The 23,826-nt window shown below is 34.0% G+C and overlaps 2 protein-coding genes and 2 long non-coding RNA genes across 4 annotated transcripts; 3 read left to right on the plus strand and 1 right to left on the minus strand.

Annotated features, from left to right (window-relative positions):
• The first annotated feature begins 564 nt into the window (after positions 1-564).
• On the plus strand, positions 565-8,828 carry LOC120130494. Its single transcript, XR_005516843.1, has 3 exons — positions 565-650; positions 6,352-6,355; positions 8,816-8,828. It is a non-coding gene; the product is annotated as an uncharacterized LOC120130494 (long non-coding RNA).
• LOC120130492 (protein LONGIFOLIA 1-like) lies at positions 4,093-7,461 on the minus strand. Its single transcript, XM_039147730.1, has 3 exons — positions 5,453-7,461; positions 5,226-5,376; positions 4,093-5,046 (listed from the first exon to the last, which is right to left on the minus strand). Exons 1-3 carry the CDS (start codon positions 7,274-7,276, stop codon positions 4,268-4,270), a joined length of 2,754 nt encoding a protein of 917 aa, XP_039003661.1. The 5' UTR covers positions 7,277-7,461; the 3' UTR covers positions 4,093-4,267.
• A 5,129-nt stretch (positions 8,829-13,957) lies between the features above and the next one.
• On the plus strand, positions 13,958-18,134 carry LOC120130968. Its single transcript, XM_039148106.1, has 4 exons — positions 13,958-14,481; positions 14,981-15,130; positions 15,192-15,285; positions 17,958-18,134. The coding sequence occupies exons 1-4, from the start codon at positions 13,958-13,960 to the stop codon at positions 18,132-18,134; spliced, it is 945 nt and encodes a 314-aa protein (XP_039004037.1).
• A 223-nt stretch (positions 18,135-18,357) lies between these two features.
• Positions 18,358-21,281, plus strand: LOC120130493. The gene is made up of 4 exons (XR_005516842.1): positions 18,358-18,368; positions 18,563-18,642; positions 20,775-20,863; positions 21,248-21,281. It is a non-coding gene; the product is annotated as an uncharacterized LOC120130493 (long non-coding RNA).
• Positions 21,282-23,826: the final 2,545 nt, after the last annotated feature.

Consider the following 23,826-nt stretch of genomic DNA (forward strand, 5'->3'; position numbering starts at 1 on the left):
AACATCATTTTTCCAAACATGCACTCACAACATGAAAGTGTGAAACATCTAATAAAAAATCCAAGGATAAAAAAAATTGTTTCAGTACAAATCAACAACAGGTTCCAAGTACTTGAAGCCATCAGAAACCAAACAAAGGAATAAATGCAAATGGAAGTAAAATATAGTAGTAATTCATAGCAAAAAAAAGAGGGAATGATCATCAATGTCTCAACACCATCATCTTTCAGCCGTAGGTTCCATATAAGATGATACAGGCATGAACATGGTCAAATCAGTCAGTGTTCCTCAATTGCAATATACTGTGAGAAATATTCGCATACTAACCTATGTGCCAAAGGGACCTGCATGATTGTTCACATCTTCAAGGATTTTCTGGAGCTCGGACTCAAGTTCCTCGAGCTCATGACTAGTAGCAATAGGCATTACATCCTCGACTGTTTTCTTCACATAAGTATTCGTTGGCTAGGCGGAGAAATGGCGAACGAGAGAAGAAGCAGAAGAGGAAGGAGAAATGTTAGATTTGAATAGAAGTGGCGCCGTTTTAGAAGCGGATTGGCAAAGAAGTGCGGATAGAGATTTTGAACTGTGAAGTGAGTAGCCTTCTCCACATATTTCAGAAATCGAAGGGATTTTGTTCAGTTCTTTTGGTGATCACAGGTCTCGCCCATATCTTGATGCTGCTGCATGAGGATGCGAGGATTGTAGAGCGAGAACACGGAGGCGGCGAAAATTGAGGACGAGGTCGTGGTGGAGGAAGAGTAAACTCCATCGCTCTGGTGATCTTTCAGCTGATTGCCTCCGAGGTCGTCATAGAAGGTTGAAAAATTATGGTTTTGCATCTGAACCTTAACTGGAACGCTTCCAATTTTCTCTTCCGATCAGTGGAAGAGAGAGAATGTGAGAATTTTTTTATTGCTCTCCTCCATCGGTTGAGAATGTGAGTTCCAATTTAGTTGCCCTATCTCACAAAAGTTTTGATGATGGCTAGACAATTAAATATTAAAATTATATTTGATCTCCTCCATCGGTTGAGAATGTGGTTTGCATGGGTTGAGAATGGGGTTCGCATGGGCCAGTATTTGGGTCTTAAAATTGACCTACAAAATAATAAAATTAAATTAATATTTAATATTTAATAATTATAATAATAATAAAAAAAATGATAAAAATTCTCGAACAAAACGAGTGTCTACACAATGGCCAAATCTTTTATCATTTTCCTCATATCTTTGCATGATTGTGGAATTTTTGTAAAAGGAAACATTTCTCTCAGAAACTCTAATAACTGCATAAAAGAGTTACAAGTCCATCCTTCCAAACATTTTAAGTGTAAAACACAAATAAAAAATGAGAGTTTTAAATATTTTAATCCCTCATAAAGTTTTTCATTCATCTCATCAAGCAACTCATTAAAACTTTGTCGCTTATCCATTTGGCTCTTCATCACATCCACTTCTTCTCATCTCGGAAAAATGATTAACACCCATATCACAATCATCTTCTCTAACAGACTGATGATGATTGTGCATATTAAATGCATCCCACATCATATCCTCCATGTTATCTTCTCTAACAGATCTATGGTGAGAATCAGGACAATAGTCTGGATTACTTGTGGATGAAGATCTACGAGGTGTCAACTCTCCATGGAAAATCTCTTTTTTAAAGCCCCAAACAAAGTCAAATACAATTAGATGTTCGTAGACAACTTCACGAACGTGCTAATTAATGTTAGCACACTTCTTACAAGGGAAAAGAATCATGTTCTCTTGGCTTGCTTTTACAAAAGTAAAATTTAGAAAAGTTTCGACTCCATTTCGAGAGTCGTCGATTATCCTTGACAAATTCATCCAATTCTTATCCATTACGTATTTTTGGTATATTCATTTCAAATATTAATCAGTGAGGTTAATTTTCTCCAATTAAATTCACAAATCGTTAATTTTCTCTCTTAAATTTTAACGGGTTAAATAGCGTTGTATATATATTTTTTTTTGGATAAGTATAATTTTATTTATCCAAGAGGAAGCAACAAGCTGCTACAAAAAACATGACAAACAACCTAGATTAGACCCCAATTTAAACATAATCTCCTATTAACATCATCCATCATATTCATAGAACATCTATACAATTTAATTCTAACAGCCTCTCTAATGTTATTTAAAATTGCATCAGCTGAACGAATCAAGCCTCTAAAATACATGTGATTACGTTCCTCCCAAAGAAAGTAAACAAAATCAGTCCACGCGAGCTTAAGAATGTGGACAAGAAGGGATTTACCCTTCAGATTCGAGATCAACCAGTGCAAGGCATCATCCCAGCAGTTTAGCGTCTGAGGTTGAAGGCCGAACTCACGCAAGATAGCATTCCATATCTCCCTTGCAAAGGAGCATTCCAAAAACAAATGATTACGAGTTTCCTGGTTACCAGCACACAGTCCACAAACGTTATCATTCCCTATGCCAAATTGAGTTAATCTATCTTTGGTTGGCAGTCTATCGAGTATCACCATCCATGCAACAATGAAGAATTTAGGAGCGTTGTATATATTTAACTAAGGGGATCATTAATTAAATTAAAATTTGAATTCATATATTTCATTGCAAAGACAATAATTAATCGACTAGGTACCGATTTTCAAGTATTGTGGGGTACTAATCATTCCCCACACGTAATCGACTCCCAAACTTGTTTCTTTGGAAAGCAAACCTAAAAGTCGTTTTAATAATTTTTAAAATTAAATTTTATTAAAATGACAATATTTTTTGGTGACCCAATAACACCCAAAACAAAGATTGATGGTGATTCTCTCAAACCACATTTTTTTAAACTCATTTTTAATTGAAACAAACCACTAAAATTAATTTTTCCATTTTTCGGGACGTTACGATGGTTACCTGCTCATCTTATCTTATAATTCCACAAATTACTAAGATCAAGGATAAACTTAGATTTATCCATAGGTCAGACACTGTACTTACTAACTTCATAGACAAATTTAAGGTAATCCATAAATTTGTAGTGGGGGCTGGAGATAAGATTAAAATGTTTTGGGCCGGAGCTAAAGGAAATGTATGAAATTAAATAATTAACTTTTGGAAGGGGTTAAAAATGAAAATTTTCATTTAAATAAAGAGCTAGAAGGGGTTAGATTCAATAACTAATTTTTAAGAGTGACTAAAAGGAAATTGCTCCATTTTTAAGATAAGATTAATGCAGATTTCTAAGAAGGGATTTACAGGTTTGGATCAGTTATACAGCAATAGGCCTTGAGACTATACAGGCCTACCTAGCTTAATAAATAAACACTGAAAGAACAGAAATTTTTTAAATTCAATGCATACAGTTACATTCTTCTATATTCTCGATCAGATAATTGAGTTAAGCAGTTAGAAGTAGAATGAGATTTACTCGATTAAAACTTAATTAATACTTATTTGAGTTGATTCGATTTAAATTAAAGTTTGATTGAAGACTTTAATTAAATAAATCGAGCAAGATTTATCGACTTGATAAATTCACGAGTAACAATAATTTTTTATATTTTTTTATATATTTGATTGTCTTACTTTTAAGATTGATTATATATTGCTAATTTTTTTCAAGAATTGTTGTAATATTAGTTTGGTGTATTTGTGAATTGCTATTGTGGTTGTAATATGTAAGTTTTGTGTATTTGTAAATTGTTACTTTAGAGTTTAGATTTTGGAATTGTTTAGAAAATATTTTGATATTTTTTTATAGTTTTATTAATTTGTGTTTATATTCAGTTCTATAAGCATTACTAGATTTTACACATATTTGTAGTAAAATAAAGAAAATATTCTAACGAGTTTAACGAGTAACGAGTCGAATAGAAAAGTAAGTTTTTTTTAAACGAGCACAAGTCAAATAAAATTCTGTCGAACTTATCGAGCAACTAGTCGAATCGAGAACGAATAGAACAATTTTAGAGTTGAGTTGAGCATTATCAAGTTATGATCGACTTGTTATGCAATTTTTTTAAATAAATATGATGCCAATTTTTTGTCTCACTCATGAGTTGTTATGCAATTTTTTTTTTTTTGAATAAATAAGATAGCAATTTAGTTGTATTTCATAGGCTTCTTAATTTACAAGGTGTCATCAAGGTAAGTTTCATTCAAAGTTGTATGCAACCATAGGCCAAAGGAATTTATGAAAGAAGAAAAAGAGAAGAAATTTTGAGGTACATTATGATCCTATCTGCTGTTTCCCCTTCACCCCAAGAATATCCCAAGTCCTAGTTCAACAACAGTCGTCTGCAATGTCCACCAGGGTGCACTTGTGTGCTTGCTTCTTCACCACTGATAATTTCACATATTAAGTCTTTGAAGATCAACCTCTCCACATCTAGAACCACACATGGAATTTCACTTCTGCATTCGCTCCACTCCATTGATCCAACTGTTAATTCTCCCCATAAGGTGATTTTCAGACTGTCATCATCATCTTCCATGCTTATATTTGGTGCACTTTGTATTTTGTCGAGTTCTGAACATAAGTCTCTCACAAGCTGCTGTCTTTTCGTTCTTCTATCGTCTGCTGGTGAGTGCCACTGCTTGTAAGAGCCTTCCTTCACAAATTTTCTGAGTAGGATTTCATTAACTGCATCGCATATAAGGTTCCTGTGGTTCTTCTCAATGAGCTCGGATTGTTTGACTTTTCTGCCAATGTGCTTTCCCTCTACAAGCCTAATTCTTGCCTTGGTTTTTTCTAGGGAAACAAACAAGTTGGGATTGATCAGATGATCCAGCGGATTATGGTGGTAGGCCATGAAGCTGGAGTCCGGTTCGTGGAGAAGACCTGATGCTAGTAGTACTTCTACAATGTATTTATGGTCTGCATTTGGACTATTGCAAACAGGTACAATTTCATTGATAGTTGACCACTCACGGATAGAATCCAAGTTCACAACTTTCTGAACCAAGTGCTGGATGTTTTCTTCTTTCCGGTAATCTGTCGCAAACCCAAGACCGATAGGACTCCAGTCTGCTTCATCAGGGATAAGACCCTCATCATCTGTCATACAAGAAAGTGATAAAAGACTTAATTTTATAAACTGCCCGAGCCTCTCGTAGCAAATAGCTTGTGGCTTCCTTTAATAGGTATACAAAATTCTTAAGTTGGGTATGTTATGCTGTATATATCTTGTGATACAAGTAAGTATGATTGAGTCATAAGGGATATAGGAGCTTCACCTTTAAAAACATATGTTCTTTTCTTCACAGGAGAAGGTGTTTCGTCTCCATAAAATGTGGCATCTAAAACGGAGACTGGACTAGGTTGTTCTGGCACAGTTCTTTGAGGTTCTGCTGCTGAATCACCTTTACTAGACCTTGCTTTTGTATTCTGAATGATAGAAATATAAGCTGTTTAGGGATGATCAAAGTACTAATATGAATGAAAAGGAAGGAAGAAGACGTACAATCTGTTTGTTTTCGTGTTCTTGGGATCTGTCAGCATTTGTGACTTCAATGTCACCATAGGAGGCTGCAGTCATATTGCTCTCGGATCTCATTGAACTAGCATCTCCTTGCTGACTCAGATCTCTCATATCACCACCTATATCACTCGATTGGTCAGCACTTCTCTGCAAATTGTGAGACTTATGCCTCGGTTTTTGATGTGGAAAGCCTGGTTCTGATTGTAGCCTGCTTGATTGCCTTCTGCTTCTGCCCCGACCCGGTGCTGGACTGGTGCAATGAGACTGCCTTTCCGATTCAAGCCTCTTTTTCTGAAGTTTAAGGCATGTGGTTTCCGAAGTCATTGTTAGCTTAGGATTTTCTTGAGCAGTAGGAAACGGCTCTTTTGAAGTTTGGTTGAATTTTGGAGTTCTGGCAGTACCCTTATCCATCAAGTGGAGTCGACTAGAAGCCTCCCTAGGATAATTAGGCCTTGGAGTCAAATCCTTATGTGATCGCTTGTCGATCATTCTATTATCTGCAGTGCTGATCGAACGAAGCTTTCTTAACCTGCGAACCGGTGAAGTACAGTTGCTGGCATTTTCCATAATTTTGTCTGGTTTTACTACGGAGCTAGGGGATCTAAGGCGTGTTGGAGAACTAGTTCCATTAACTGTTGCTGAAACTGCATTGCTACTTTGTAGCTTTCTCAAATTTGGTGCTTCTGAGTGCACACCAACGATGCTGTTTGTATGAGATACAAAATTTGAGGCTTGGCCTTCTTCTCTGCTCTCTAATATCTGCTTCTGCTTCTGCTTCTGCATTGCTTCAAGTATTTGTTTAAGGGCTCTGAGATCCTTTCCCGACTTCTTGAATTCGAGTTCTGCCATCCTTTTCTCGATTTCTCCAAAAACAGTCAGAGATGAGTTTGTGGCTTTCATCGGAGTTTCTCGACACTTCGAAACAAACGTTTGACCCTTTCTTCCATCTTGCTGCTTCCATGGTTCTGGTTCAATTGGACATTTAGATGCAGCCGGTTTCTTTGAGGTCGTATTAGTCAAACGGGGTGAGCTTGGTTCTGTTTTCGAACTTCTCGGTGAACCAGAAGTCCAATTCTTCCTGTTCTCGTAAATTCTTGACGAGTATGAGAGGGGATCATCTTTCAAGTCTTGACTAGTATTGATCGGTCGACTTTGATTCGCATTGGTTAGCACGGGGCTTGGAAATGCTTCCAACCCCATTAACTTGGCTACAATACGGGACTGTCCATGGCAGCTTCCAGGTTCTTTCCTACTATCTAATGATAGCCTTGGGAGATCTTGGAGCTTAATGTTAAGCGCGTCCTGCGAACCCCTCTCATCGTACGAGAACCGACGAGCTTCTCTCGGTGTGCATTCGTAGGACATTACAGGAACATCTTGAAGCTTAGGAAGAACAGGACTCGATTCATCGACATTGATGTTCCTGGTCTTTGCAGGTTTCGGTGGCTGCAAAGGCCTCGGCAAATCGATGTGTGCAAACTTCCAATGCTTCCCTTCTCCCACATTGGTAGCTGCTTTAATTGATAATCCATGGACCTCTCTGTATATGGAATCTTTAACCACATCACGGAGATCAATGGAGTGTAGACAATTGGCGAGTTCCGGCCTTGCGGTCTCTGGGAAGGTGATTTGGCTCATCGATGATCGGTCTATTTGCGATTCTCTGCTGCAGTCAGCAGATGAAAAGGTAGATGAACAAGAGGAAGATGAAAGTGAGGTTCTTGGGGACTCAAAGGAGAATCTTTGTTTATCCTTCACAGTCTTCTTCATGTTATTTTCCTTGACCTCCTGCGAAATAAGCTCCATTAGCTTGTATTTAATTTCCTCAATTCCTCAACAAATCTAAAAAGTGAAATTTAAGTGATAATTATTTCTTACTTGCTTCTTTTCTGAAGCAATCTTGGGATTTGCTCCTTGCTTGCTACTTTGACCTACAGTAACATTGAATGCCAACCATGGAAGGTTGCAGAAATGGGAAATATATAAATATTAAAGGAAAAAAGTAACAATTGAAACAACAAAAGTTAGTTATTGCATTAAAAGAGTGAAGCATGAGCATGAACCATAACAAGCTTTGAAACAAAACTAACTTTCCCAGAATTGAAACAAGTTAATTTTTCTTTCAAACAATCGAAAAGAAATACTTATAAAAACTGAGAAGAAGAAGAAGTACCTGGTGGTGGAAGCCTTTTGGCAAGGAAATGATGGCGATCAAAGAGCTGAAACAGTCCATTCATGCACCCAATTTGCTTCTGCAGATCTGGGTTTTCATCTGATAAATTTGTGTATACAAACTTTGCAGACATGTTCACTTTCTATCCTCAACTTTCTCAGCTCCCAAACAGTTTCTAGGGAGTTTCAACGTCTCTTTTTTATTACCCCCTAAGAGCAAACGAGAAAGAGAAACTCAAAATGTACATATACTATATATATACACATAAACATGCATAGTTAGAAACCATGAAATGCTGTTTTGCAATAGAGGGAATTATAAGTATATCCTAGGTAGTCATCAAATGTCAAGATCTCTGAAATCTGATGGCTGATGTTAACTCACTGAGATATTTCTTTGTATAGGTTTCTGAGAATTTTGCAGAGTAAAATAACAGAAAGAAGAAAAAGGGACAGATTTAAAGATAAAAATAGAGATTGAAGGAACCCCACAGTCCTATTTTCCCCCACCGGGAACCAGATAAAACGTTTTCTAGGCTCAGAAAAGCAAAAGGAAAACCAAAAGGAAAGTGAACAAATCTGATGGCTGATGTTAACTCACTGAGATATTTCTTTGTATAGGTTTCTGAGAATTTTGCAGAGTAAAATAACAGAAAGAAGAAAAAGGGACAGATTTAAAGATAAAAATAGAGATTGAAGGAACCCCACAGTCCTATTTTCCCCCACCGGGAACCAGATAAAACGTTTTCTAGGCTCAGAAAAGCCAAAAGGAAAACCAAAAGAGAAAGTGAACAAAGAAAATAGAGACCAATGATCTGATGCAACATGCAGACCCCAAGAAGAGATGTTGGTTTTGGGTTATAGTTTATAATAATATGTTATGAAACCAGCCATGATAATGTGAAAACCTTTAGTTTTTGAGGAAGAATTAGAAGCTGTACTGCCACCATTAATGTAATCTATCATGGAAGAAAGAGAAATAAATAATTGGGAGGCTGAAAAGGGGAGTCTGAAGTTGGGGATTGTGGGACAGATTGGTTTAGTAAAGAAAGAAATGGAGGAGTTCCATGTGGGAAAAATAATGTGGGAGGTGGGTAGGTCTCCTCCTGCATGTGGAGTCTGTCAGAGATTACCAGCAAACTACAACTCGTAATAACAAGAATTAGAAGAAAGCCTCTCTTCTTCCCAACCATTCCCTTCTTCAAACTTATCATTTTTCTTTGGATTTTCACCTAAACATTTGCCTCTTAATTAGGGAGGCCAATCATGCATGACATCCTTTTTCACTTGTTGAGATTTGACTTCTTATTTATATATTTGTTGATAGGAACATAGTTTTTCATCACCTATTGACGATTTACCTTTTTTCTTCATCGATAAGTCATGATCAATAAAATGACTATTGATCGATATTTTTGTAGAGAAAAAAAGTTAGTCATAGAAATAAATAATGTAATAAATGGGTTGTGAGAGTGTTAGTCCATTATTTTAGTCTTGACTATAGATATTTATAATGATATTTAATGTGTGTCATTCATAAAATCAATATGATTATTTGTAAATTGCTATATTAGATTAATATGATTGTTAGATCTTGAATTGCATTCTAGTAAGTCGTGTAGACCTATGAGAAGTTTAATCTATATAGTATAATTAATTAAAAGATTTATGTGAAGAAAATGTAGATTTGTCTGAAGTTTTGAAAAAATCTAAAGACTGATTAATGTAGAGCTAAAAAGCTCCTGTAAAACTTGTTTGACAAAGACTAATTAATTTTCATAAGTCATCTCTAAAAGTGTAACAATATGTGTTTATGCAACGTAAAGTAATTATAATAGAATACAATTATTAATTACATAGGTAGTGAAGCCAGATGACACAATTTTCTGACAAAATAGCATCGATCTATCGCTCGAACAAAAACATGTTATCACTAGTAAGATTCATGAAATTTCCCACTGAAATGCTGTAGCTGCTAAAAACACACATCTTATATGCATGTGATTTCATTGTTTTCGTACGTTTGATTGATCATAAAATGTGTTCTAAAAAACATTGGTATTAGATATTATTTTCAGACATCGTAAGCACTTGATCCTATCACTGTCGGATGCCATCCTTTATACCCAACATTGGAAGTTGTAACCTTTGATGTGATTGCGAATTAACATCATCGTATATATCTCTTATTAGGGAACAGATTTACAAAACTTTTAAAATGTCATCTCAATCTTTCTATTTTATAGTTATGATGTGATTGTCCAAATCTAACTCTTTACATATTTAATATATTAAAACAAGCCTAGTATAAATCAACTAAGCTAAAATAAACTAAACCATGAGTCAATAACGAGTATTTTTATTTAAAAAATGGAAATTGAATCTTTAATTGTTTTGTCCAAATCAACTCTGATTATATTAATAGGTATTATTAGCACACGTTGAGGAGTGGTTTTGGTTAGAAAATCATAGAATTCTATGTCATTCAGAAAAAGGCGAATATAATATAAAGTTAGATGTTGATGATGAAATGGAAAGGACAAGGAAAATGGACGCAAAATCACATGCATAAAGTTTGAGAATCACCTACACTTCATCAAGCAGGGACCAAATAATAATTAAAGTAAAATTTGATGTTTAATTCGATTAAATCCTATCATTGATTTAAAGGGATAGTACACGCTCTGGTATCTGCAGTTCTATTAGTTTTCAAGTGAATAGAATAACGGTAATATACTCAGCTGAGTGTCCCAAAAATTCAGTTTCAATGGCGCATGTTAATGGATTTCTCTGGGTGCACGTTAGCGGGTCTAATGGAACATGAGTTCTCCATCGATCCGCCGGCGTTTATTTTCCGATTATCCTCTAAGATCATCTCAGCTGTTTTTCTTCTCGTTCGAAGCGTTTCATTGTTCGACTGATGGATTGGCGAAAACTGTTCGATTGCTCAGCAAGTCATGACCTAGAATTACCCCCCCAAAATTCGCGATGGAATCCCGACTGTTTTCCCTCCTTCAGAAATCCTTGAAGATTGAATTTCCGAATGGAAATTATCACTAGTGGGCCAATTCTTGGGGTTTGCTCCAAGTTTCTCCTCTCTTCAACGGACAGTTGACAACTTGTGGAGTAAAGCGCTGTTGGGTTCTCGAATATAGATTAGTTCAGCCGGAAACTATTTTTATTTTCTCATTTAGTACTGAATCTGCTAGAGATTGGGTACTTGAAAACGGTCCATGGCATGTGCAAAATAAGCCCCTCATCCTTAGGAAATGGGAACCTAATCTGAAAAGGCTTAGCTTCAATTTGTCAAAAATCCCAATTTGGGTTCAACTGTACAACGTTCCTCTTGAACCATTCTCTAGAGCAGGCTTAAGCTATATAGCAAGTGCCATTGGAGTTCCAATCTCAATGGATACTATTACTGCGTCAAAATCTAGGCTTGAGTTCGCAAAAATATGAATAGAAATAGGAGTTAAAGATGTTATTCCTAAATACATTGATGTAGTTTTAAAAGATGGGCAAACAACTTAGATCAATGTAGAAGTTCCTTGGCTTCCTCAATCTTGTAGGAGATGTAATGTCTTTGGGCACAATGAAAAAAGATGTATGTATAAAGCCAACCCAAATCCTACAGTTTCACAAGTCTGAAAATAGAAGGGATAAATCATGCCTAATACTGTTGTCATTCATGTTGGAGGAGTAGAAGTTCTACAAGAACCTGAAAAAATTGAGAATCATGATTCTTCTGATGTTGTTGCTAATAAACAATTGCTGATACAAATGATGTTTCTCATCAAGTTACTGTTGTTGAAAGTGAAGAAAACGTGATGAGCGTGGAGGTTGAGGTTGAAGTTAATATTCCAGTTTGAAAGTGAAGAAAACGTGATGAGCGTGGAGGTTGAGGTTGAAGTTAATATTCCAGTTAGAATAGAGAATCATGATTCTTCTAATACTGCTGCTAATAAACAACAATTTACTGATACAATTGATTATTCTCATCAAGTTACTTTTGTTGAAAGTAACCTTAATATCTTAGAGTTTGTTGAAGCTAATGAAATGGATAAAATTGCTCAACCAACTGTCCTTAAAAGGGGTAGAGGCAGACCAATAAAATAAAATGCTAAGGCACCATTTTCAGGTTCAAATAACAGATTCGAATTGCTAAATTCTGTTAAAGAGATTCCAAATAACTTTGAAAACCAACAAAGAAAACCAAGGGTTGCATCACTGGGAGTTGCAGGCTTGGTGAAAGAACTCAAATCAAAAAAGAAGGAACACATAGATAGAGCTAAAGGTCATACTGTTGGAGGTCAAGGGGGTTCCATGGGATCACCTTCTCAATGATTATTAGATTCTGGAATATTAGAGGACTTAACAGTCCTCTAAAGCATAATAAGGTGGTTCTTAGAGCCGCTCAAAACAATGTTGATGTTCTATGTCTTTTGGAGACTATAGTAAAAGTTGACAAAGCTGAGGCTATCTTTAATACTAAATTTCAGATCTGGAATGTTTGTTCTAATTATGACTATGCTCTTAATGGTAGGATTTGGGTTCTTTGAAGGAAGGGTATTAACCTATCTATCATTTAAATTTCTGATCAAAGCATTACTGTTAAAGGATCTTATCTTGGTACTCATTGTTTATTTCGGCTATTTATGGTAGTATGATGGAATTGCTCGAAGACAACTTTGGCAGAAGTTAAAAGAAGTTGATTCTATTGTTAATAAGTCTCCTTGGGTCTTAAGAGAGGACTTTAATATTATCTTGCACTCCCACGAAAGTTCTGACCATGAAGTCTCTGGTCATTATCTTACTTCTAATATAAAACAGTTTCAATAATTAGCTTATGAGCTTGAACTTCATGACCATCCTTACTTTGGGCCTTCTTATACTTGGAGTAACAAGCAACAAGAATTATTTCTTGCAAGGAATCTTGACAGGGTTATGGTAAATTCAAATTGGGCTTCTATCTTTCAGTAATCATTTGTCGAATTCCTTGCACCAGGAATCTCTGACCATTGTATGTCACCAACCTGGCTTTCCAAAGAAATTCCTGCAAATAAGCCTAAGCCTTTTAAATTCTTCAAATTTTGGATTGCTCATCCTTGTTTCTTGAATGAAGTAAGTCAATCTTAGCTCTAACCTGCTCAAGGCAACCCTATGCAAATTCTTCTTACGAAACTCAAAAGACTCAAAGGAAGCCTCGGGAGATTCAACAAGGATAATTACAGTAACCTCTCGGATCAAGTTAAAAATAAGAGAAGAGAGTTGGACCAACAACAACTCCTCACTTTAAAGGAAGAGTAAGCTATTGAAAAGGAACTTTTATTACAAGTTGAGTTCAAGACATTGGAAGATGCAGAAGCTATGTTCCTTAAGCAAAAGGCAAAAGTTCAGTGGATTATAGATGGAGATACAAACTCCAAATTTTTCTATTCTACGATTGCTTTTAAAAACAAGAGAGATACAATCTGTGTTCTTGTTGATGAACAAGGAAATAGATTGGAATCCTTTGATGCAATGGTCAAAGAATTGATTTCATTCTTTTCAAAGCTGATTGGAACAGCTGACAACATGGTAAAAGAGATTGATCATAACCTTCTTAAAGACCTCCTTAATTACTCACTGCCTTCAGAAGCTTCAACAAGTCTTGTCAAGGAAATTACTAGAGAATAAATTCATAAAGCCATTTTCTGCCAAGGCAACGATAAAGCCCATGGACCTGACGGTTTCACACCCTACTTCTTCAAGAATAAATGGACTATAGTGGGTGAGGATGTTATCGTTGCAGTTAAATATTTCTTTCAAAATTCCACAATTCATCCTGATTTTAACTCTACTATTATTGCTCTTACTCCAAAAATTCCTAATCCAAGTGTTGTTAAAGACTTTCGACCTATCTCCTGTTGTTCAGTGATATACAAGATCATTACTAAAATCATTGTTAGAAGACTGACAGATTTCCTTCCTGAGATAATCTCTTTGAATCAAACAACTTTCATTAGAGGCATGAGCATTATTGATAATACTCTCCTTGCACATGAGATAATTAAAGGCAATGGAAGGAAATCCATTTTCCTGAGATGCTCCCTGAAAATAGATCTTAATAAGGCTTTTGATTCCATTCATTCGGGATTCATTTCAGTAATTCTTAAAGCTCTCTATCTTTCTCAAACTTTCATTGCTTGGATCGAAGCTTGTTTCACACAAGCAAGGTTCTTGATCTCTTTTAATGGGACCTTAGTCGGTTACTTTAAAGGTGCTAGAGGACATAGATAGGGAAACTCTCTTTCCCCTTATCTTTTTGTTATTGCAATGAACATTTTATCTCGAATGCTTAATTTGGTTGTTGCAAGAGGAATGTTTGGTTTTCATCATAAACACAGGAAGATTGGTCTCACTCATCTCTCTTTTGCAGACGATTTATTAATTTTTTGCGAAGGTAATATTGAATCAGTTGTTGGAGTTCTTAGTGTTCTTGAACATTTCTATGAAGTCTCTGGGCTAAAATTGAATTCATCTAAATGTGAGATTTTTGCTGCGGGAATTCCCTTAAGAACCATTGAGGATTTAAAACATATTACTGGTTTTCAAATTGGTAGTATGTCTGTCCGTTATCTTGGTATTTCCCTTGTCACCCGCAAGCTTACCGAGAAGGATTGTCAAGCTTTAATTGACAATATCAAGCACAAGCTCTATCATTGGTTTGGAAGAAACCTCAGTTATGCTGGCAGATTAGAGCTTATTAGATATGTCTTATTCAATGCCATCAACTACTGGTGCAGACAAGTAGTATTGCCAGCGTCAATTCTTAAAAATGTGGAACAAATCTGCTCCAGGTATTTCTAGAAAGAAGCATATAAATCTATCGTTGGAGCTAGAGTCAGCTGGGAAATTGTTTGTCTCTCTAAATCAGAAGGAGGCCTTGGTCTGAAGATATTAAAACTTGGAATAGAGCATGTCTTATTAGTCTCATCCGAAAAATTCTAACGGGAGATGAATCACTGTGGGTAGCATGGCTTAAGGGCTATGTATTTAAGGTGCAAGACTTTTGACATTTTCAAGCTGCTGCAAATGTTAGTTGAAGTATTAGTAGAATTTTAAAAATGAGGACTGAAGCATTACCAATTCTTTCAGCTGGTTCCCTGCAAATAAGGGAAATATGGGAATTGATTCAATTCAAAGGGCATAAAGTCTCATGGCATAAACTTATTGGTTCCCATTGCATATTCCGAAGTATAGTTTGATTGCTTGGATGGCTTTACTGAACCGATTGTCTACTAGAGATAGACTTCTTAGAATGGGGATATGCATAAAAGATCTTTGTGTCAATTGCAGCAATTCTCAAGAGACAATGGATCACCTCTTCTCGCAATGTTCTCTGGAAGTAGGACTCTGGAATTCTATTTTGAATCTAAATGGGATGAAGACTTCATCCTTGACATGGGATGAAATGGTTTCAAGGGCAAGTTCATCATGGAAAGGAAGGTTTCTTCTTACCACCATTTTGAAAATTTCTTGGACTGCTTTTATTTACTCTTTGTGGCAGGAAAGAAATCAGAGAATGTTCCAAGGACGTTACAGAACGGTCGAATGCTTGCTCAAAGATGTTAAAGACGTTGCTGGAATCTGACTTAGGGGAAGTAATATTAATAGACTAGATAGTAATAACTTAAAACTATGTAATGTTTGGGGTATAGTCTAACCAATCATTGTTTTGTATAAGTTGTTCTTTGATTCTTTTTGTTGTTGATTGGTTGATTGGTTGTAGCAAAACCTTGATTTTGGGTAATAAAATCTGAATTATTCAAAAAAAATACATACCATGTCATCTCTACTGTCAGCGATGAATTCACACTTTTTTTAGGGTGACACCTGTTTATTTTAAAATTTAAATTTTATTCTATTATTTATTTATTTATTAATTATATTTATTTTAAAATTTATTTTATTAATATATATGTTTATGCCTTCAAAAGTATTTTTTTAATCTACCATTATTTTTCCGAAAACTAGGTTCGCAAATACCTGGTTTACCTTATCAACTCAACCTTGATTGAAACATGAATGTACCCACTCAAAGCACCTGTAAGCATTTAGAAATGATGGTGATAAAAAAAAGCTTTATAAATCATGTGAATCAATTTGGAGTTTAACAATTCCTTCTTCTATCTTCAGATTGCAACCTCTTTATGCATATGTAAATCAAGTAAGTCATCTAGACCATGAAAGTGACTTGATTTACCTTACCAATCCAATCTTGATAGGGACATGAATTTGCCTTATAAAAAAATAAGGTGGCCCCTAATTTTTTTTACATTTAATGTGACTTTTAAATGAAAAATTAATGTCACATTTCGATCAATAAAAATTGTTGTTGATCACTACAATAATAATATGAAGACTTATAGTGTTAATGTGACAATCTATGAACGATAATGAATTAAAAGGATTTATCTTTTATAAAGTTCGGATATTTAATTGATTCTTTTAGGAAGTTTTAAAACTTGTTTAATTTTTAAGTAAACAAAAATAAAAGAATATTTAAATTTTAAGATATTAAAATGTTAAAAATTATTAAATAATATAGATTAATTATTAGAAAATTTTGGAAAACACTATTAAAAATTTCAAACCCATGACCCTTTGCAAAGGGTTAGACACTTGGTCATTGAACCAAACTACGTGTTTGTTAAATTTATGCTAAAACTTATATTTAAAGTAAATGTACACCACCTCAAAATTACGCAAATTTTCTTTCTTTTTTAATTAATCTAAAAGTAATTATAAAGTAGTATATGTTCAAAAGACTCAACTTATATAATAATGAAATCTCAAACACCCCAGACATACGATGTGCTCGAATTCCAGACATTTAAAGATAATAATATCTCTTTAACCACTGAACTAGATTGATTCATATTAAAATTATGTAGATTTACTTGGAGAAGGAATTTAAACTATTATATAAATAAAGATAGTAATTTTAGTAAAACATTAATAAAGTATTAACCTAGCTTCGTGGCTATGCGTCACACTCTTTTGCAATTAATTTACTGAAGAATCAATTAAGTCTTTATCATATCAACATTCAAACTTTGAAGAGGGAAATTTTGAAAAATAAATTCAAAACAAAGTAATAGTTTTGAGCAACCTAAAGGCAGTTCGATGCTAACATTCTAACGTGTTTCATAAAAGTGGGTGGGATTGTTTGAGCATTAAACAAGGGAAGGGTATGGTTTAATTTATTGATAATTAAAATCAAGATTCCATCTTGTTTCCATTGCTCACATGAGAAAGATCCCAAACATCACAGATCTAATCTAACCTTGGAATGTAAGAATCCCAACAAAATTAAAGTTGAATTTTGGCAAATTCATGTTTCTTCCCAACTTCCTATATCCATTAATGCAGTTTTGTTTGTGATGAATTAAGGAAACACATGTTCATTTGTTGAGAATTACTTTGTGTACAAGAAAAGACTTGTATTAAATTTACATAATGGAGGAGGTGATGCTGTCATACATTTTATTAAAGCTGGCAAAAATAAATGGGTTTAGATTAATTAAGATTTTTACTTGATTCATTTTACTTACCGTATCTGTTTAGGATATTCTAATCTTCCACAATTAATAATTAATACAAGATTCTTATTATTTGGCTAGTAGGATCGGTTTAGATTTTATTATATATAGACTCAAATTCTAATTCATAATTGAATTAAATTTTGTTATAATTTTAGTGGTTGATTAATTTTATTTAGGTAATATTTTTTATTTTTTTTTACAAAAGATTTTGTAGTTTTTGAGATATATATATCAAATTTTGAGACATATATATCAAGTTAAGAATATGAAGAATTTTATGTATTTGTTTTCTTTGTGATCTACATTTATTGTGGATTAATTATTTATCTCATCTATACAAGTAGACAATATCGAACTATATTAAAACTTATCTTTTGAGTGTGACTTTATTTTATGTTGATTTTGCATTGTTTGTTTTCGCTTATAAATATCTAACATATTTTTATGAAAAAATAATCAATTTAAATTAGAGAAAATTAATTATTTCTTGCATGATTTTATAATTTCATAAATTAAAAAATATCTTAACAAATTGATTAGGGTAAAGTATATAAATAGTCTCCAAACTTTTAGGGCGCTTATAATTTGGTCACCCAACTTTTGAAACTTGCAATACATTACCAATTCCTCATTTTTCGGGATTTTTCTGACATTTTTTAATAGTTTTATTTATTTATTTACTGTTGATGATGGCTTTTAACTTGTTCTTTTGTTTTTCCTTGATTCAGCTGGATTTGCTGACATCGACGATGGTGGGTGACATCGACAGAGGTAGGACAGGCGTTCGGTTGACGATGACGGCGCGGCGTACTCCCTCTACTTGCAGCGGCAAAAGCAAGATAGGGTGGAACACTAATTTTGAGGTTATCTGGACCGTTAGATCTGCACCCAGTTCTAATGGCTGAGATTGGGTGGCTAGGTTGGAATATGGTGAAACTCTAATTCGCTATTAGTATGTACTTTACTTTTAAATATTATATATGTTTAATATTAAACCAGAATTAATTAACAAACATAATAGCATCTAAACTAATAATGGAAATAAATAAATAACATATAATATTAAATTATAACATTATTAAATAACAAGATCAAATGGGAATCCGGACAAAATTTAGTGTCTACATATGGAAAATACAGTAAGTTCCTATATATTACTCTTGTTGTTTGGGATGGTTTCACATGCTTAAAAATTGAAATACCAAAGCAAAAGTGAAGAAACTGGTGTGGCTCTGCTCTATTTTGTTTGATGCCCTAAACAAATTTGCAGTTTGATTCATCAACATTACTCTATTATTATGTCTTTATAACTCATGTTTGGTTTAATTTGCAGAAGCAACGCCAAAGCTAATACTGCAGATGATGAGTACTGTGAACGGGCTCAGCATTTCCCATATCAAAAGCCATCTTTAGGTATTCAGATCTTATTATTTTTCCTTTTCTCTGGATTACTTCGACTTTACATATTATGCAAATTTGATTAATATACATATTATTAGTTTTATTAATTTACAATATGTTTGAAAGTAAAAAAAAAAATAGTTGTCTTTACGTTATCAGGAAACTTCAAGGCATCCTAAGTTAAATATATAATAATTATATGTAGGTATGATACAAACATAAGATTTTATGTAAGGAGATAGACTTTTACAATTTTTAAGAGACGATAACTTATAAAAATTTAAGTGTGAAAATAAGTTATCAATAGAAAATATAAAAAAAAATTATAAAATATATGATAATTTAAAATTTTAGGGTTATATGAATTAATATCTTATGCACAATATATAATTCTATGCCAACGAGTGTTGGTATAAGTGAATTGAATTTAGGGATTTAAACTTATAAGGCTAAGTTCAAATTCTACCACCATCACTCTTGATGGATTATTTGTAAATTTCTATATAAATCTGAATTGAGTCTTAGATATAGTCTGGCCTTAGATTGAAAAACCACCCTGACCTAGACTTTTTGGTATCAAACTATGTATATTTCTATATGTTACGAATGAATCAAATAATAACTCGTTATTAGAAATAAAGTTAAATAAATTTGGTTTAAAAATATAAATTAAGTGTATTGATTACGTTTTCTTTTGATGATATAATTTTATATCTCTAAAATGTTGTACTTTCATATTCTAGAACTCTAGAAATTTACATACTATCATAAAATTTTATATTTATCTCTAAGTACACTCTTAAGATGTAAAAAACATTATACATAATATCAATAAAATAGTACTTTTGGAACATAAGTCAGTTTAGTACAATACAGTAGAGGTTTTAATTTAGTAACGTTCCGAATTATTTTAATCCCGTATATTTTTATTGAATTATATTTAAAAAATCAACTTTTTCCGGTTCCAAATTAATTCTAGTATATAGTTATAATATATATGATACATAAATTATTATATTTTTCTCCTATACACATCTAGGAATGGCGACGGGGCGGGTTCGGGTGGGTTTTGCTCCCCCCGTCCCCAAAATGAATCCTCGTTCTCATCCCGTTCTCCGTCGGGTTTTTTTATCAGGACGCCCCGTCGGGGATTTTTTTTGCCCCGTCTCCGAACCCGATCCCGAGAACCCAAACTCGATCCGTTCCCGAGAAAAAACCGAGCAACAGTAGTTTTCATAAAAAATAGAAAAAACGATCACAAAAAAAATTGGAAAATTAGTCTATATGATTTACAATTCAAACTCAATTCTAAATAATTGTCTAAACTCCAAAATAAAACACATACATAATTAAATACAAACTTGTTCCGATATTCAAATTATACAACGAAGATGCATACGTAATATTAAGTCAAATAAAGTCATCCAAAATCGTCGTGCCACTTTTGTCACTTTCTTTGGTAGCTCCCTACATCGAGAAATTTATCAAAAAATCAACCAAACTTCACTTTAATAATTATAAAAGCTAGGGTTTAGGGTTTAAATGTTTAGGGTTTGTATTATATAATTAATATAAAAATATAATATATATATATATATATATATATAATCGGGGCAGGACAGGGATACCTTGCCCCGAACCCGAAAAAATCCCCAAATTTTACCCCAATACCCGACCCGATATTATTCAAATCCGACCCGAACTTAGTCGGGTTTCGGATTTCTCAGTAGGGTTCGGGTCGTTCTGTCATTCCATACACACCAAACTAAAGGAGGCCGGCATCTTGCAACCGAATCTAACAAACCACTGTTATAATATTATTTTTGGCAGTATAATCATTTTAATTTCTGTTAGCTACATGGTAGAGCCACGTATAATTTAGGATGGATACATACGCACTTTGAAATTTGAATTTTCTTTTTATTCGTTTCTTATTTTATTAATAATGTCTACCTTGAAATTTTAATTGTGTACATCCATTTAAAAATTTTGTGTTACTGCCACTACAAAAAAAATTTCTAGATTCGTCGTAAGATGTAATGCTAAAATATGTAAAGTATACGATGGTTGTTAGATTATGGTATAGATTAGGTAAAGGCAGTTTAATATTTAACTTGTTAATATGATTTTGATTAACCCCGTAGATGTACCTAAGTTGCAAAGATAGCAACTTGCGCTTAAGAAGATCAGGCCTTGAAGACAATTTCAACGCTGGACTCTCATCATCTAAGAGGTAAAAACCACAGTTTAAAAGCCTTGTTGCACAGGAATTCCACCATCAGCTGAAGAAACCCTTACCGTCGATGGAGAAGATATTAGTTATGGCATTTAATGTTGGTTGAAAACAAGAAGCCTGAAAAGTCTTAAAAACCTTTTTTATCCCATTTTGGCCACCACAATTTTTGATCCACTGAAATGAATATCATAGTTGGGAAAATGAGAGTGCAACCGAAAGCCTTTCCTACTGTCCTTATCTCTTTGATTCAACATTTAGCAGAGGAAAACCTTTTTCTCATGAAAGCTACGTTTAATTTACAGTAGGAAGTTTCCCACCAGTGTCTTGTTTGTGGTCTTCATTTATAAATAAGATTTCTCATCCAGAATAATTGGTTTGCAGAGTAGAAGGATCTGAACAAAGATCGGAGAAGCAATCATAGCCATTCACGAATGAAAGAAGCAGCTACTATGTATTCGTATATAGTAATGTTGCCATCGAAACATGTTGTTCTTGCTTATCTGCACATTAGGGTTTTCCAATCTTGACAAAAGAGATTAGGTGTATAATGAGGATACAATCTTTATATGAACTTGTTTTTGGTACGGGATGCATATGCATGCTTGGTTGGTAAAAAATTAGAAGACGAAGGGGATGGGGAAGTTTGTGAGCTATCTCTAGGCACCTGGGGAGATGATGGGAAAGGCTACTTTCTTAGGCGCCCTACTTTCTTAAGGACTTCAAACTTTTCCAACAATTACATTAATTTGGACTTAACCATCTCCACCACATTTCCCAATTGATCCATCACTTTTTTGTTTCTACATTCGAGTATTTTTGTTTTTGTTTTATGAAACAAACTTGTTTCATATTAGAACATGTCGATATATTTGTTGCACCTCTAATAATAATAATAATAACAACATGAGGTTTCTTCTCCTCTTTACATGGTGTCACTGTGATCTCCATACCATCTTGATGAAAAAATAAATGTTTTAAACCTGACATAAATAAATCTACCATCATATAATCATGGTCTTTTTTTTTTTTACGGGTTTTTCCTTACATCTCAATACAATTCAAACTCTTCTATCATAAAACCTTTTGTTAGGTTTTGTTGGATTGTCTAGTTTTGCGTCAATAACTTGTAAATTATGAATAATCCCTAAAAAACTTTGGTGATGGATGCAATGGAATGTTTGGCATAGGAGGTCTGCTTAGGAATGTTGATGGAATTTTCAAACTCAGCTGGTTCAGGGACGTCTTTGCTGGCTGAACTTTTGGCAATACAATCTTCTGTTGTTTACTTCGTAGCATGGTATCTCAAATATCGGCTTATTATCGAGAGCCGTGACTGTGGACTGACTTAAGGACCCTTTTAAGACAATTATGTTGTATTCCTCTTTAGTAATTAAATAGGTTGTATGAATAATTTCCAAAAAAACGTTGGGTTATTCGACATATCTATCGAGTGTAGAACATCAAGGCCGACTCCTTGGCTATTGGAAGGACTAAGGATTTCGTTCGCATTCACAAGTAATTCTGGTTCTTTGTTGTTTTAAAGCATTGCATAGGAATGTTGAAGTTAGATGTGATGCTGCCCTCTACTGTTTGTATGTGGTGGTTCATGGCCCCTTGTTTAGATTGATAGTGAGCGGATGAATCTGGATGTTATTGGGGAGGTTTCCTATGTATTTGGTTTATCTCTATAAAATTCTTAGACACTCTTTTTCCCTTTTCACCACTAGAGATTGTGTCTTGATGCATTCGAGTTCGAATATGAGAGAAATATTTAATGAGATTCTATATATTTTCAAAAAAAGAAAAATCATGGATTCTAAAAAGAAACCACACCCTCATCTTTTGAGCCAAGACCAACAAGAAGCCTTAACAATCCCTCAAATCGAATTATCAAATTTTGTGGTTAATAGTCGGATGCTAGCCTGAAACTCGAGTTGTTACACAACATCTTATATTGGTAACATATACCTCGATAATTATAAATATTATAAAAGATAATAATCTCCTCAATATATTTTCTCTCATTAATTTTAAAGGTTCAGACCTTAGACGTTTGCAACCTGAATTTCTTTTAATCTGACTCATAAAATTTGTGATACAATGGAGAAATAAAATAAATATGTCAAATTAAAGATCTACAAAAGTGAAGGATCGAAGGCCCACAGTTGTAGCCCACCACAAATCCACATCAAATATCGATCCCTATCGGATACAGATAGAGATCGGCATGGGACTTGAACCCAACGAATTCCAATATGATTCGAAAAAAATATAATTTTACCTTATATATTTAAAAATAATTACAATAATACTCTTCTATATTTTTTTCAATTAAATCACTGTTTTTATTAAATAAAAATAATATTTTATTATTATTTCAGGTCCGGTCGGGTTCGGATTTTATCTCAAAAAATTGGTCAGGTTCGAGTTGGGTGGAGGGTATATATATTTTTCGGGTCGAGTGAAGGATGTAAAATTTTCAGGTCGAGTTAGGTTGGCCGAAACCCGACACATACACTTCAACAACAACAACAACAACAACAAAACTCAATTCCCATATGCAATGGGGTAAGGGGGAGGTAGGGTAGTAGACTGCCCCCAAAGCCAGGTTGAGAGTAGCTTTCGTGGAAGACCTCCGGCAGTCAGAAAATTAAAAAAAATAGATAAAATGCAAAGCATGTATAAATAAATACATAAATACATAGTTGAACAGTATTCATATGCAGTCATAAATATCATTAATTATATGCGCGTTTGAAATGGGAAGTAATCCCTGCAAATAAATCCCTACGAAAAAATCTCTGCATATAGACAGAAACGTAAGACCCGACTAAATTTAAAAGTGAAGAGAATATTACACAGAAGTCCACGATAGCAAGCCCAGTTCTAAGCCTTCATAAATACCAATAACAGAAACGTATAAAAAGTAGAATTCATGGGAATTACTACAAAGGCATTAA

The sequence above is a fragment of the Hibiscus syriacus genome, unplaced genomic scaffold (genome assembly GCF_006381635.1).
Source record: "Hibiscus syriacus cultivar Baekdansim isolate YM2019G1 unplaced genomic scaffold, ASM638163v2 tig00110548_pilon, whole genome shotgun sequence".
NCBI classification, from domain to species: Eukaryota; Viridiplantae; Streptophyta; class Magnoliopsida; order Malvales; family Malvaceae; genus Hibiscus; species Hibiscus syriacus.

Bases quoted from the DNA above. Each gene is read 5' to 3' on its own strand.
- LOC120130492 (XM_039147730.1), bottom strand. From the start codon at position 7,276: ATGGAGCTTATTTCGCAGGAGGTCAAGGAAAATAACATGAAGAAGACT. The intron at 5,377-5,452 runs GTACGTCTTCTT...TCTATCATTCAG, and splicing joins AACACGAAAACAAACAGATT to AATACAAAAGCAAGGTCTAG. The intron at 5,047-5,225 runs GTGAAGCTCCTA...CTTGTATGACAG, and splicing joins AAGAACATATGTTTTTAAAG to ATGATGAGGGTCTTATCCCT.
- LOC120130968 (XM_039148106.1), top strand. From the start codon at position 13,958: ATGAACATTTTATCTCGAATGCTTAATTTGGTTGTTGCAAGAGGAATG. The intron at 14,482-14,980 runs GTATTTCTAGAA...TGTCAATTGCAG, and splicing joins GTGGAACAAATCTGCTCCAG to CAATTCTCAAGAGACAATGG. The intron at 15,131-15,191 runs GTTTCTTCTTAC...TCTTTGTGGCAG, and splicing joins AGTTCATCATGGAAAGGAAG to GAAAGAAATCAGAGAATGTT.